Source organism: Oreochromis niloticus, linkage group LG6 (assembly GCF_001858045.2).
Source record: "Oreochromis niloticus isolate F11D_XX linkage group LG6, O_niloticus_UMD_NMBU, whole genome shotgun sequence".
In the NCBI taxonomy this organism is placed as follows: Eukaryota; Metazoa; Chordata; class Actinopteri; order Cichliformes; family Cichlidae; genus Oreochromis; species Oreochromis niloticus.
Window position 1 is genome coordinate 41,941,109 of NC_031971.2, and position 15,708 is coordinate 41,956,816.

The following is a 15,708-nucleotide window of genomic DNA, read 5'->3' on the forward strand; positions in this document are numbered from 1 at the left end:
AAGTCTCTGTTGAAATAAAGTTAGAGAAAAAAAGGGTCCAGTTTAATGGAATAGAATGCCTTTATTGTCACTATACAGTTGTACAATGATACAGATACAGAGCATCTCCAACTCAGTGAACATGTGTGTATGTATGTGTGTGTGTGTGTGTGTGTGTGGGGGGGGGGCACAGTTCTGCAGCACTATATTCATATGAACAGTATTAACAGAAAAAAAGGAAACAAATGTACAAATATACAATCCGGTGTAAATAAACAGTGTGTTTTGTATATATAGTTCGGGTTATTGTGCATAGGATGTTATTCCTTGTTTTCAAAAGTCTCTCTGTCCCGGGTTGATCGAACACTGAGACACTTTCTTATTCACGTATTGATCAGTTTCTCATCATTCGATCAGGTTTACGTTTTATTCTGTGTCGTATAATCGGCCTCCGAGTACGCTGATAAAGAACCCGGAAGTTTGTTATTTTTTCCTGGTGTGACGTCAAATCCTCGTCGCCCGCTGCGGACGTCATCGGCGTAGCGACACGTGCTTCTTTCTCTCGTTAGCAGTTAGCTTAGCAGCGCGGCGAAGCGCGGACTGGTGAATCCGGACATCTGCGACTTTCAGACGGATTAAAAGCTCCGAGGAACATGGCTGCCACCGGGGCTCAGGGTAGGAAGAGGATCCTGAAGGAGGAAGATATGACCAAGGTGGAGTTCGAGACCAGCGAGGAGGTGGACGTCACCCCTACCTTCGACACCATGGGTCTCCGGGAGGACCTTCTCCGCGGGATCTACGCCTACGGTAAACCGGGGTTCGGCGCGGCCTCCGGGGGAAAGCTAGCTCAGCTAGTCATCTGTAAAGCTAACGTCGGCGCAGTGTGTTGAGTAGGCGAATTAAAGAGATTTCACTGTGCTCAGTTCGACCCCGGGGGCATCGTATCCGGAGGGGTGCCGTTAGACTGACTATCCGGCTTTTAGTTCTTTCCAGAAGCTCTCCGATTAGCATCAGCCCGACCTGCTAACGTGTCTGCGCACTTTCAGTGGCGGAGAAGCAGATGTTCTGATAGACCTGACTTTAGATCGGGTTAGACCGGACTCTGTGACTGCTGACCCGGTGTGTGACCCGACTTGGTCCAGTGGCTCAGTGTAATGTAGTAACTGACTGTAACTGTATTTAATTTAGTTTATGTGCTGCTGGTTTCCTCGTTGTTGTCTTTTATAGCAGATCGCTTGGATCCCCGGCTGTGTAGGTACTAAAAACAAACCCTGGTACCAGGTATCACCGCCTAACGTAGCCTTTTTCTATTAGTGCCTTCTAAGGTTTCCATTAGATGGTAGTACCAGGTACTTTTTTCAGTACCTACACGGGAAGTTGTGTCGGAAACAAAAACTTTATTGAACATGTGTACAAACAAAGAAGCATTCATCTGTTGATCATGTTCAATTAAATTTTTTATTTTTATTTTTTATTTTTGTAGTCCAGAGTCAATTAAAATATTTAAGTAATAGAAATGATTTATGGGCTAATTCGAACAACCTTCAGAGACTTATCAAACAGCTCGAGATCAGCTCTGATTTCTCTGAGAGCTGTCAATAAAATTTTTTCCATTAAATTGTTAATAAAAATTCCAGTTTAGCACTGACTGAGTTGATTCCCCGGCCGGCAGGCATCACAAATCTCTGCCCATCACAGAAAACATCCACTTTAAATCTCAGTGTAATAAAATCATTAGTTGGGTAAAACTCATATAAAATGTTAAAACTGAGCTCTTTTTTTTTTAGGAAGGACTGGATATGAAATATATATTTTTCTGATATTTTGGTGATTTGATCCAGCTAAGTCTTTAAGGATGTATCTTTTAAACTCATTAGAAAAACTTTCAGTAAAATAATTATAATACCTTTTAGATTTTTCTGTCACTTAATTCAGTATTTTCAAAGTGCTGGTGGTGTGGTAGAGCCGGGATCTTCTCTAACTGTAGATGTTAGAGGGACTGCCATTGCTGTTATCAGCTGATTATAAACTCAGTGAAACAACAGCATCACCAGGATCTTTCATGAAGCGGTGTTTTTACTGGTGTGAAATTGTGTTTATTGTGTTTATGAACCCAGTAGAGAAGAACCTGTCTCTTTCTCTTATATTTAATATAACCACACTACGGATGGACAAGCGCCTGTTTTTATACGTCGTCATTAGCAACAGCGACGGTAAAACTATCGCGTGTCCACTTGTGTATTTTCCACATAAACCTTTCACAATAAAGCTCAAGATCCTGTTGAGACTTTTCAAAATAAACTGAATCACGTGAAAGAGGATGCGGCGTGTTTGTGGATGAGAAGCAAAAAAGAGCCATCAGTTGCTAAAAAATAAACCTTAGACTCAAGCATTAGAACAGACTTTTCCCCGCAGCACGCCGTGTAATAAATACTCACAAAGAAAACGGCGGCCGTTACAACTTATGTCTAAAAATATATAGTTTCATGCATCGGTTAAAACACTCGACTCCAGGTACACGACGCCCAGCTGGAAACACTTCACGCAAGTCGAGCTGCCCGAGATTCACAGAATTTACAGAAAATGTTAAATTTTTGTGATTTATATCGTTATCGGAACGATAATGTCTTATATCGGAATATGAGATTTTGGTCATATCGCACAGCCCTAGACTGGTTTTCTTCCTACTTATCAGACAGGACCTTTTCTGTTAGGACTGACAGGTTCACCTCTGACATTGCTGCCCTGACCTGTGGGGTCCCACAGGGTTCAGTTTTAGGTCCATTACTATTTTCTTTTTATATGCTTCCTTTAGCTGGTATCATTCAATCTTTTAGCGACCTGTCTTATCATTTTTATGCTGATGACATCCAGCTCCATATGTCCTTTAAGCCTCATCAGCTGGATAGGCTGTCCACCCTAGTCCAGTGCTTAACCCAGGTTTCTGAGTGGCTTTCAAGCAACTACCTCGTTCTAAACACTAACAAGACCGAGACCATGATCATAGCTCCTCCTGAGCTACATTCTAAAATCAGTCAGGTTCTTGCCTCCTTCTGTCCATCTGTCAAGTCAAATATTCGGAATCTTGGAGTAATATTTGACTCTTCTCTGGGCCTCGACTCTCATGTAAAATCTTTGTCTCGTTCCTGTTTCTATCATTTAAGAAACATATCTAAACTGCGACATATGGTCTCTTCAGCTGAACTGGAAAAACTCATTCATGCATTTGTGTCATCATGCTTAGATTACTGTAATTCCCTGTTTACTAGCTTGGATAAATCATCATCACCTCCAGGCGATACAAAACGCAGCAGCCAGACTATTAACTCGTTCTACCAAACGTGTTCACATCACTCCCATCTTATATTCTCTACATTGGCTCCCAATAGAGTTTAGAATTTGCTTTAAAATTCTTGTTTTAACATATAGCGCACTAAATGGCCAGGCCCCAGATTATTTATCCAAGCTTCTTATAAAATACACTGCTGCTCGTCATCTCCGCTCACAGACTCAGAGTCTCTTAGTTGTTCCCCGTACACGACTGAAGACAAAAGGGGACAGAGCCTTTCAGTCTGTTGCACCAAGGCTGTGGAACAGTTTACCACTACAGTTACGTTTGCTTGACTCTGTGGATTCTTTTAAAAAACAGTTAAAAACTTTTCTGTTCAAACAAGCCTTTTGTTGATCTACATATTTTATATTTTTTACACTATTTACATTTGATCTTTTACATTGTGTATAATGTCTACTGATTTTATTGTCTATTTTAATATTTGTGTACAGCACTTTGTGACTGTCTGTCTGTGAAAAGCGCTTAATAAATAAAGTTTACTTACTTACTTACTTAATTAGTCCTGGTTACATACTCGCTGTGAACTCTAAGCTTCTTAGATCTTTCCAAACGAATTGGCTGTGAGACCGTCTGATTTATTTAAGAGGATCTATGAAATAACTGCCTCATTCTTCACACTCACCCCACTCTGTGCCTGCTGTTGAATAATGAGAGGAGCAAACTGATGGTTTGATGGAAGCACCTCGAGCTCGTTGAAGGTACAGATCATCTAGTTCGAGCTGCACTTCCATCAACACCCGACTGTTTGGATCAGATGAGTTTTGTTTTCTGGTCCAAACCTGAACTAAACATCAGTACGATCCAAGCACATATTATGAAACCAACAGCAGTACTACTGATCCGAAATACTCCATGTTTCATAGAACTGAAGAAAACAAATACTCACATTGATTTTCAGGTACGTTCTGGTACTTGTGCTTCTGCAGCCTTTTATAGATTTCATGAGCTCTGTGTGTACCTGACAGTTAAAGCTGTATTAAGGTTCTAATTTTGACATGTACAGAAATTAACGGGCGATTCTTGGGTTTCTCTACGGCAACGTCTGACCTGCTTCAATCGGACCGCAAAGCAATAAAATGTTTGTTTTACATCCGCACTTATAGCACGATAGGCCTGCCACGATTAGTCGACTAGTCACGATTACGTCGACTATTAAAATCGTCGACGACTAATTTAATAGTCGACACGTCGTTTGAAGCTTTGTAAGATCCCAAAGACGCAGGAATAAGTAGTAGGATTTAAGAGTGTAATAACGGACTGAAACAGAAGATGGCAGCACTGCATGTACAAGGATGCCAGCTGCCGTTAAACCCCGAAGAAGAAGAAGCTGTGTCCCAGAATTCATAGCGCGGACCTGCTCAGTTTTCAACAATGGCGGCAGCTAGTTAGTTTTAATATCACTCTTGTTATTCTTTCTGGGTCACAAAATAAACGTTTAACATATTTTCAGGCGAGAATGTAGCTGTGTAAACCTCAAATATCTGCTCAGTTTATCAAGACATCACATATTTTCAAAAGCGCTCCGACGTTTTCGGAGACGTCTGTTACCCACCAGCTCGATAGCTAGCCGGTGTTCAAGGCTCACTAGAGCCGGTGAGAACACCGGACTCCCGGCAAATCGTTTTCAAACCCACCGCAGTCTTTCGCTACTCAGGTTAAACATGATATATAAGTCACTTAGATAACTTAAAAATGATATTGTTTGGCTTTTTTTAGTATTTTATTTGTTCCTGAGTAAATCGGTTTGGCTGAGATTAAAGTTATAGTTTTTACACAGCTGAATAAATGTCAAGCAGACAACTGATTATCAGAAGTGTGAGATGCTCGAGAATATACTCTGGTGTCCTGTTATAGTTTAGATAGCAAGGAGCAGAGGGCTGAGTTTATTAAACTCCACCGAAACAATCTGCAAATGTCATTAAAATTTAATAAACTATCATCTTGTCCTTATTTTTGGTTAGCACAACCTTAAACACTTCAAGCTGTAAGCTAATGAGAGTTATATAAGAGCAGATGCATGCTGGTGAAATAAGCTATACGTTTTACGTCCAATGGATGCATGATCTGATTAGTCGAATAATCGCAAAAATAATCGGTGACTAGTCGACTATCAAAATAATCGTTTGTGGCAGCCCTATAGCACGACTAAATCAAAAATATCGACAGTCATTAGTGTCTTAGTGAAAACAAACGTTAAAGCCACCGAACAGAACGAGCAGAAACACTGAGCGGGCGTGAGTGTGGCCGATGTTTGTCAGAGTGAAGGTCGCAGCAGCCTGTCTGCACCTCAGCTTGTTGTGTTGGTGTTGAAGTATCGTCACGGTCTCTGTGAGCTTAAAGCCGACTTTGAGCAGAGGAAGAGGAAGTCAACGTTAACGTCACTGTTGGAACATTTCTACACAAATAAATGTGGAGTTTACTCTTTGCCCGCTTCAACATCACCGCCATCGCCTCGCTGTGAATCCTGGGATAGGGTGGGGTATGAAGGACATATCCGGCCCAGGGCTGTGCGATATGCTATCGGTTGTTTCGTGGTGACACAAAATCCACTGTTTATGGATGCGGGCACAGAGAATCCCAACATGACCAGTTTAGACGAGGCAGAACCAGGTAGCTCCGAACAGAATGACCAGTCCAAACAAATCCATGACCTTATTCCTAAACGAGGGCCGCCTCTGTAGCACGGACACGGTTTGGTTGTGAAACGTCTGACACGGACCAGAAAACTGTACGATGTAAGTTCTGGCACAAACCGGCGCCCACCTCAGACTCAAACAGCACAAAGCTCTTCTCAGGTGACAGAGAGTGGAGAGAGTTTACGGACAAGAAGCAACAAAGAGCCGTCAGGTGCTCCAAACCAGCCTCAGACTCAAACGCTAGAACGGGCGTTTCCCCGCAGCACGCCGTGTAAGAAATACTCACAAAGAAAATGGCGGCCTTTACAACTTCTATCTAAAAGTAGATGGTTTCATGCATCGGTCAGAACACTCAGCTGAAAACACCTCACACAGGTCGAGTTACAGAAAAAGCACATTTAGTGACAGATAAGGTTATCGGGAGATAACCGGGTCATATCGCACGGCCCTAGATCTGTGGAAAAGAAGGAGGAAGCTTTAATTGGGACGGCCTTCGCCTTCCTGGGGCTGCTGCGTGCTTCAGGTTACCGTAATGACCCTGATGTCACTGAGAGGCGTCGTCTCGCTGCTTTCAGGAACCCCTGGAGGATTTCAGATTGCATAAAGTGTTTCAGAATTATGGTCATTTGAATGTTGGAAAACCCGTCGCCGGGTTAAATAAAGTTGTTTGAAGATGTTTTTTGGCAGTGACGCAGTGTTCGTGTTGCAGGATTTGAGAAGCCGTCAGCGATCCAGCAGCGAGCCATCAAGCAGATCATCAAAGGCCGGGATGTCATCGCTCAGTAAGCGTTTCCTTCCTCTCTCCTCTCCTCTTCCCTCACTGTTCTTGTTGCCGTGCAGCTCTCTTGCCTCCAGATGTTCCTAACAGCTGCTGTCTGCAGGTCTCAGTCTGGAACGGGAAAGACCGCCACCTTCTGCGTTTCTGTGCTGCAGTGTCTCGACATCCAGGTGAGTCTGTCACAGCCTCGGTGGGCGTGGCCTTTTCAAGCAGATGGGTTAAACTGTTATTGTGACACTGTGATGCGTTTCCTGTCTGCAGGTGAGGGAGACGCAGGCTCTGATCCTCGCTCCGACTCGAGAGCTCGCCGGACAGATTCAGAAGGTATGCCCGCCCCTTGTCACAGCTGGCTGATCACCTGTAATCGCATGTGCTGGTTTCTGATTGGCTGTTTGCACATGTGCGCAGGTGCTGCTCGCTCTGGGAGACTACATGAACGTGCAGTGTCACGCCTGCATCGGCGGCACCAACGTCGGCGAGGACATACGCAAGCTTGACTACGGCCAGCACGTCGTGGCGGGCACTCCCGGACGAGTGTTCGGTGAGTACGAGTGGGTCATGTCAACCGCACCTGCTGTCATAGTCGTGTCCGATCGGGTGAGGTGGGAGACGCTCCCGCATTTAAATTATAATTGGATAAAACGAGATCCAGTCAGACGAAACCTCTCCAGGTCATGCTCTCGGCGCTCAGCGGTGTGCGTGTGTTTCAGGATGCCAAGAAGCCCGTTAACAACGCCACCTTGAAACAGGAAGTGAAAACATATATCTGCCTGGTGCCTTCGGCCTGGCAATGTGAAAGAGGCGTGATGTCGTTCACTACGCTGCCAAAAGTATTCGCTCGTCTGCCTTCACGCTTGCGTGAACTCGACCGGCCTCCCAGTCTAAATCCACAGGCTTTAATAGGATGCAGCTGGAAGCACGTCCATGAGGTCACACTGATGTTGGAGGAAAAGGCTCACGGCCCAGAGGTGTTCTGTGGGGCTGAGGTCATTCCAAACTGTTCCCACAGGGCTGGGAGAGTGAAATTGTCTGACATGTCTCTGCATGCTGAAGCAGTTCACTGGAACAAACCCACCCACCTCCACCAGACTTACACTTGTCTGTTCATAAACCTGTCAGAGCTGGAGGCAGCCGCGGCTCTGCTCCACGATCACACACAAAACGTGAACAATGTGAAAGACGGCTGCTGGAAAAATGATATGAAACGCGTTTGCTTGAGTTAAGTAAAAGGTTCTGTTTGTGCTCTGAGGTCTCGAGCTGGAGAGGAGAACGTAGTCGGTTCCTCCGGGTGTTCCCTGCACGCACAATCTCGCACACACAGGCAATGTTATGTTGAAGTAGGGCTGTTCGATATAACAATATATATGTCGGATGACGATATAAAAACAGTCATCATATTACGCTATCGTTTGTTCCATGGTGTCGGAAAATAAACTTTACGGCAATATTGTTTCATGGTTTTGATGGTCACTGTACTGTTAATTTTTTTAAATTCTGTCCCATGGAGACAGGAAAGGCAGCGTTGGCGCTGATGCCGTGTCGAAGCGTTTTCTTTCTCTGCGTCCATCTTTGTTTTACCGACTTTATCCCAGGTTCTTACACACTAGGGGAAAACGGCGCCATCTGCTGGCCTGAAAAAGCAACTGCTTTTATTATTCTTGTTTATAATAAAATCTCGATATTGCCATACTAAATATCACAACGTTACGCTGTATGAAGTTTTATTAATTACACCTGTGTGTCTGGAGGAAATGTCTGGACACTATGTCTAAAAGGTTGTTCAGCTTCTGGCTCCTGATTGGCCAGCCTCTAACTGCAGCAGCCAATAGGAGCTCACCTTTGTTTGTTTACTTCAGACATGATTCGGCGCCGCAGCCTGAGAACGAGAGCCATCAAGATGCTGGTCCTGGACGAGGCCGACGAGATGCTCAACAAAGGTGAGCGCGTGTCACTGTGATGTCACAGTTTAACCACCAGACTGAAACACCTGTCCAGGGGCGTCTAACTTCCTGTCGGCTTTCTGTGTCCAGGTTTCAAGGAGCAGATCTACGACGTGTACCGCTACCTGCCTCCTGCCACGCAGGTGGTCCTGATCAGTGCCACGCTGCCGCACGAGATCCTGGAGATGACCAACAAGTTCATGACCGACCCGATCCGCATCCTCGTCAAACGGTCAGTTTCTGGCAGAATCGTGGAGCTGAGATTATTCAGAATGAAACCTGATCCCACCTTACTCTCACCATGTCTCTCTTGCTCTCTCTGTATGTTAATGTCTCTTGGCCGCAGTGATGAGTTGACCTTGGAGGGGATAAAGCAGTTCTTTGTTGCCGTGGAGAGGGAGGAGTGGAAGTTCGACACGCTGTGTGACCTTTATGACACGCTGACCATCACGCAGGCCGTCATCTTCTGCAACACCAAAAGGAAGGTCTGTGAACGTCCTCCTGTGTGGGCAGGTGTAGCGCATCATCAGAGCATCATGGGAAACGTAGTGTTTGTGTTTCAGGTGGACTGGCTGACAGAGAAGATGAGGGAGGCCAACTTCACGGTGTCATCGATGCACGGAGACATGCCGCAGAAGGAGAGAGAGTCCATCATGAAGGAGTTCAGATCAGGAGCCAGGTGAGTTGACCAGGACCAGAGCCAGGACCAGGACCAGATTCAGATTCAGATTCAGATTCAGAGACTGACCTCTGGGTTTTTGTGTTTCAGTCGTGTGCTGATCTCCACCGATGTCTGGGCTCGGGGCCTGGATGTTCCTCAGGTTTCGCTCATCATCAACTACGACCTGCCCAACAACAGAGAGCTCTACATCCACAGGTATCCCTCCACACAAACTAGTCCCCACGTGTCCTTCCGCACCGATCAGGGCGGAGACTTGCGCAGAGTGCTTTGGGGGAGGGGCTTAGACAGTTTTGGATCCGGTGGTCCTTTGAGGAGAGTAGGGGGTGTTTATTCGTGACTAATGCTATGACCTCTGACCTCCTTCAGGATTGGCCGGTCGGGGCGTTATGGGCGTAAGGGTGTGGCCATCAACTTTGTGAAGAATGACGACATCCGCATCCTGCGAGACATCGAGCAGTATTACTCCACCCAGATCGATGAGATGCCCATGAACGGTATGAGACAGCCAATCAGGGGCCTGCTGATGTCACTGTTTGCATGCTGTTGTTGTCGGTCTTATTCTGTTCACTGATTGGACACTGTTTTTCTCTCTGCAGTTGCTGATTTGATCTAACCTGGATGACATCACACCAGAGCCCCGCCCCTCCAATTCATTTTTTTTCTTCCCGTTTGTTTTTTAATAGTTTTAGAATTTATTTTTTTTTAATGTTGAGGTGAAAACAACTGTAAGACGGCAGGTTTGTTTTTGTAAATAAAGTTTTGGTTCCAGATATTAAGGTGGTGTGTTGTTACTATGAGCTCATTCGCATCGACCAGTCAGAACTCCTAAAAGTAGTCACAGCCGTGAGGAGCAAGACACTGCTATGTCAGGCTGGCTCCGCCCCTCCAGGTCACCTCAGGTTTGTGTTCTCTGGAGGTGAACTAGATGAGCGCTCCTTCAGCAGAGAGTGTTACAGCCACAGTGCGGAGCGACGCCCACACAGGATCAATGCTGCTGAACACACCTGTGTGTTATTACCACTCCCACCGCAGCCTGTGTACATGTGAGGAAACCTGAGTGTATTTGCTGTGTGCAGCAACCACAAATAAATACTGTAGTATTTGGGTGTTCTCTTGCTGACCTTGTGCTGCAGTAACATGTGTCTGATCACCTGTACAATGGACAGGTGTTACCTGACTGTCACAACTGTAGAGCAGCGGTTCCCAATCCCCGGGCCACGGACCAGTATGTGAGTCGTTTGGTACCGGGATGCAAGAGTTGAGGCCTGGGTGTGAAATTTATGGTTTTCAGGGTTTTTATCGGCTTTTAGCGTAATCTTTTTTTTAAAAATTGTTTTTATCGTTAACTCGTAATTTTGGTACCGGTACTGGTTTTATTTTGTTGTATTTATCCACGACACCTTAAAGGCGGGTTCGTGAAAATATTGTCGGACATAAAGCGGTCAATGGCGCAGAAAAGGGGGCCGCTGCTGTAGAGCATAAAACTATTAACTTTTATTTACATAGCACGTTTACAGCAGCAGGACAGAACACCTGAACAGGTGTGCTTGGCGTATTCACATGAATCATTGATGACGATGCAGCTGCAGTATCAAACGTACTGTTCACTGCGCTGCTCTCTTATTGGCTAATCAGGAGTTCTCTTCATTTGTACGTCCTAGTGTGACGGTGACGTATTTCCGGTGCCATCATCGTGAAGCAGTTAGGCTGCCGGAAGCGGAGAAGAAGAAACTGTTTGTCGTTGCGTTTCACAGACGTGTCGAAAGCTGTGGTCTCACCTGGCGGACAGGCGAGTGCAGAACCTGGTAATACGAACCGGATCGAGCTAAGCGCTCTGACCCGGAGCTGATTAGAGCGCTTAGCTTTTGCTAACTGGGCTAGCTGTGCTAAGAGCGGCTCCGCGCTAGCCTTAGCACCGTGCTAACGGCACCCGGGCAAGTGTTACAGTTGTTTACATCTCCGTGTTCACCTGTTGGATCCGCGGTAAGGATGACCGGGAGACCAGGCGGAAGGAAGTCTGAGGTTGTTGTTCTGAATTAAAATACTTTACTGTACGAGCTGGAGACGGAGAGCTCTTTTTGGCAGGTCTTTAATCTTACTGCATGACGGACGGACAGACACACTGACTGACAGACAGAGAGGACCGCTCGGTGAAAAAGACGAATCTGTGGATCCAACATGTGGTACACGAGTGGAATATGTAAACAACTCTAACCAGTTAACCTGGAGCTCCGCCTCCGCTGTAGTCTGGCTCCGCCTCAGGAAAGAGTTTAGGTCAAAGGTTACGGTTTAGGGTTAAAACAGGGTTCCTGTTATAGCGTAATTGTGTTCGGAGCGCGTGCACAACATGGTTATTACATGAGCCAATCATGGGTGGCTCTGATTGGCTGCAGTAGGCTTTTCCGGGTCACATGTTTCTGACAAATCCCTCGTCTTTCTGCAGGAGTCACATCCCCACTTCCTCTCAGCGGATTTTCTGCAGGTCGAAGGTCATGGCACTGATCTCTTTGGAGGATCTCGATGGATTGGATGACGAGCAGCTGGACGATGACGTCACAGACAACCCCGAGCCAATGGATGAAGATGAGTCGGAGCGGCTGATGAGTCACTGGCAGGCCGTCGCCAGCACACACCAGGTGTCAGTTCCTCAAGGTCAGGGGGTGGGGCCAGTTTCTGTGTGATGCAGGCACTGATTGATCAGGGGTTGATTGTTTATGTGCTCATTTCTGTACAAGGCCTCTGATTGATGCACAGCATGGAGATGTTCAGGTGTGTTTTTCACCTGTCATATTTCGCTCCGAAAAGGGGTGTAACCACTCAGAATGATAACTTACCTTTCTGAGTGGCTCCGCCCCACCATAGTGCTCTGATCCATGGTGGAGGCTTCGTGGAAGCAACTACCGCCTCTCCTCAGCTGGTTGCTGTCTCAATTCAATTCAGTTTTATTTATACAGCGCCAAATCACAACAGCAGTCGCCTCAAGGCACCTTATATAATTTACAGTAGACCCTACAATAATAGATACAGAGAAAAACCCAACAATCATATGACCCCCTATGAGCAAGCACTTTGGCGACAGTGGGAAGGAAAAACTCCTGTTTAACAGGAAGAAACCTCCGGCAGAACCAGGCTCAGGGAGGGGCGGGGCCATCTGCTGTGACTGGTTGGGGTGAGAGAAGGAAAACAGGATAAAGACATGCTGTGGAAGAGAGACAGAGAGTAATAACAGATATGATTCAATGCAGAGAGGTCTATTAACACATAGTGGGTGAAGAAGGTGGTTAAATGATTACAGTGGGTGGATTATATCCTTAAAGTCGGTTACAGCACTTTCAGAAAGACACCCTGTCTAAAAGGTTGTTCTGTGCTGCTGTGATGAAATCTTCTCTTCACTGCTGTGTAATCAATTACTGGACAGAAAACAGAGCTTCCTGTTCTGTTTTCCAGAAATGAGAGGACCCATACAGGAAATGACACGCAACAGCCAGCAGAGGGAGCCCCTCCCCTTCACACCCATCTCAAGCCACGAGAAGGTAAATGCCCTGACCCTAAACCCTAACCCCGCCCCCTCTCCGTTAGTGCTGACGTGTGGTACCACCCACAGATGGGGGAGGTGCAGTACGAGGAGCGGCTGTACCCGGCGGGTCACTGGGCGTGCGTGACACGAGGAGACGACTTGTACGAGCAGAGCATCTCCATGGCCTTCATGAAGCTGATGCGCTTCATCTGCAAGGAGAATTCTGCAGGTCAGGCTCCGCCCATTACCCGCCACCCACACTGCACGCTTGCTGGAGCGTTCAGTTGCGTTTGATACCTGCAGGTCATGTGATTGTGTTGTTGCTCATGTACAGGTAGATACCTGGGGATGACCGTACCCGTCATCAGTTACATCCGCATGGCGAAGGACGGCAAGACGTTCGAGAAGGATGTGGAGACAGCGTTTTTCCTTCCCGCCGCGCTCCAGCACAGCCCACCGCAATCCTGCGACCCTGACATCAGCATCGTCTACAGACAGTCAATCAGAGTGGTCACCAGGTGAGAACATCATTGCCACATCGTGGTTTGTGATGTGAGCGGGGTCACAGAAGACAACCTGGACAGGAAATGTGACATCAGACAATGATAATAACCAACAACAATAACAATTGAATGATTGAAGCTGCAGAGGTTAAAGTTCAGCAGCGAGCTCAGCACTGATTGGTTGTTGTGATCATGCTTCAACCATCAGCAGACATGAAGAGGTGACAGGAAGTGACCTGTCAGATGGGGGTTTTGAACGCTGAAGCCATTTCTCAATTCTCAAGTGAGTACGAACGCGAGTCCGTACTCGCGATTTGTACAATTGGAACACCAGCGTACTTGATGATGTCACAGGTCCGGAGTTTTTACTGCCGTCCCTTCTTAATTTAACTGTGAGTAACATGTTATGAAGCTTAACTTTAATCTCAGCCAAACCGTTTTACTCAGGAACAAATAAAACACTGAAATAAACCACACATTAACATTGAGAAGTGATCTAAGTGACTTATATATCATGTTTAACCTCAGTAGCCAAAGACCACGGGGGGGGGGGGACAATGTGCCGGGAGTCTGCTGTTCTTGCCGGCTCTAGTGATCCTCGACCTCCCGGTCAGCTGTTGAGCTGGCAGGTCACAGACGTCTCCGAAAACGTCGGAGCACATTTGGAAATATATGATGTCTTGATAAATCGAGTAGATATTTGAAGCTTACACAGCTACACTCTCGCCTGAAAATAACTTAAAAGTTTATTTTGTGACCCAGCAAGAGTAATATTTAAACGTTTTTAGCTGCGCTCGTCCACCATTGCCGCGTTTGAGTTTTGGACGAAATGCATTCTGGGATATTTAGCTGTACCAAGTACACACAACTCAATAAAACAGGCGGAGTGAGAACACATCCGGGAATTTTTCCGGTTCTCTGCTTGATGCGTACTTTGAATTGGAACAGTATCTCTCCAAAAGTTGACCTCCCAGCCCATTGTTCCTTCAGTGGGCTGGTTTCAGTCATTATGCAAATGTCCTGTTTATAAGATTGGGGAAACCTGCAGTCAGCTGAGACTGAAGAAGTCACTTGGATGATGACGAAAGTTTCTCCCACTGAAAACATCCAGATGAACAGAATCAACTTTTGGAGATTTACTTACCTGGATGATTGAGCATGCATCAAGAAAATTGGAACAGTAATTGGTCTCCGACTGATGACGTATCACCAGTGCACGAGAACGCAAGAACACACAGGTACGGATATTGAGACATGCCCCGAGCCATCAGACGGTGGGCGGGCATCGGGTTTTGCGTCAAATTAACGACTGCTTTCTGATTGGGTGCAGGCCGTTTTTCGGGACGACCACGGAGGAGACAGTGGGCCGGCAGATCCTCCTGCTGTGGGAGATTCTCGGTGCCACTGACGAGCTGCACAGCGATCGCTACGCCGTGGCCGTGTATGAGAACCCGGGTGTGCCACGACGCCGGAACGAGCTCTGGTTCATCAGGCGTGATGTTTAGGCTCCTCCCATCATGCTCTATTTCAGCATGTCCACTTACAGCTTCCTGTCAAACATCAGAGCAGTCATCTGTTATGAGGACACTAAGCCCCACCCTTTCCATTAGCTCACACTTCACAGGTCTGTTCTGATTGGCTGGAGCAAGGTATTGATGCCATAAGGGCTGATTCTGATTGGTTTGTTGGTTTACTTACATCATGTAACGACTGTTTATTTACAAAGACAAAAGGGAGGCTCCGCCCACATGTCTTCCAGCAACGCAATCATCATCAGTGATGTAATTGCGGCGTCCATTCGCAACTCTTCTCTCCTCTTTCTGCAAAACCGGAAGTGACACGGTGTCGGTACCGGCACTTCCAGTTTAGTCTGATTGTAGCAACCAATCAGCTGAAAAAGCCACCTGAAAAGGAACCCCTCCCCCCGGACCGGTCAGAAGACTGAGGTATTGATCACATGATCAACGGCAGCCTGAAACCTTAACACATGTGGTCAGTGAGTCCGAAGGTCTCATAGATGACATCGCCAGAGGGGGGAGGGGTCATGGGTCAGTATGTTTTTTATGTTTTTTTATGCGCTGACATCACCAGTGCGTTCAGATGATTCCTCTAAATCATTCAAGCACATCACACGTCACACGACTCCTTCAGACATCCTGCCACTCGCGTGTGGTTCCTCGCAGGACTGTGATGTCAAAGGTTTTGAATGTTGTGCAGATTTTGTGTGTTGTTTTTGTTTTTATTTTTCCTGCTGTGTGTAAAATCTTGAAATAAAATGTTTGATTTCAATAAAGTGTGACTTGTTCTCTGACTCGGCAGCT

General features: G+C 46.3%; 2 protein-coding genes across 5 annotated transcripts; both read left to right on the top strand.

The window, feature by feature from the left end:
• The first annotated feature begins 498 nt into the window (after positions 1 to 498).
• Positions 499 to 10,143, top strand: eif4a3 (eukaryotic translation initiation factor 4A3). Its single transcript, XM_003459775.5, has 12 exons — positions 499 to 786; positions 6,677 to 6,749; positions 6,849 to 6,915; positions 7,007 to 7,069; positions 7,154 to 7,286; positions 8,602 to 8,682; positions 8,776 to 8,917; positions 9,032 to 9,170; positions 9,249 to 9,364; positions 9,455 to 9,562; positions 9,734 to 9,861; positions 9,964 to 10,143. The coding sequence occupies exons 1-12, from the start codon at positions 633 to 635 to the stop codon at positions 9,978 to 9,980; spliced, it is 1,221 nt and encodes a 406-aa protein (XP_003459823.1). The 5' UTR covers positions 499 to 632; the 3' UTR covers positions 9,981 to 10,143.
• Positions 10,144 to 10,387: 244 nt separating this feature from the next.
• soul4 (heme-binding protein soul4) lies at positions 10,388 to 15,680 on the top strand. Of its 4 annotated transcripts, none has more exons than XM_003459776.5 (6): positions 10,388 to 10,410; positions 11,811 to 12,019; positions 12,815 to 12,900; positions 12,972 to 13,113; positions 13,219 to 13,402; positions 14,718 to 15,680. In XM_003459776.5, coding segments are annotated over exons 1-6 (798 nt in total). In that variant the 5' UTR covers positions 10,388 to 10,408; the 3' UTR covers positions 14,893 to 15,680. The 4 variants fall into 4 exon arrangements, with proteins under 4 accessions (XP_003459824.2, XP_005465560.1, XP_005465561.1 ...); XM_005465503.2 differs by lacking the exon at positions 10,388 to 10,410 and adding an exon at positions 10,417 to 10,596; XM_005465504.3 differs by lacking the exon at positions 10,388 to 10,410 and adding an exon at positions 11,013 to 11,156.
• The last annotated feature ends 28 nt before the right edge of the window (positions 15,681 to 15,708 follow it).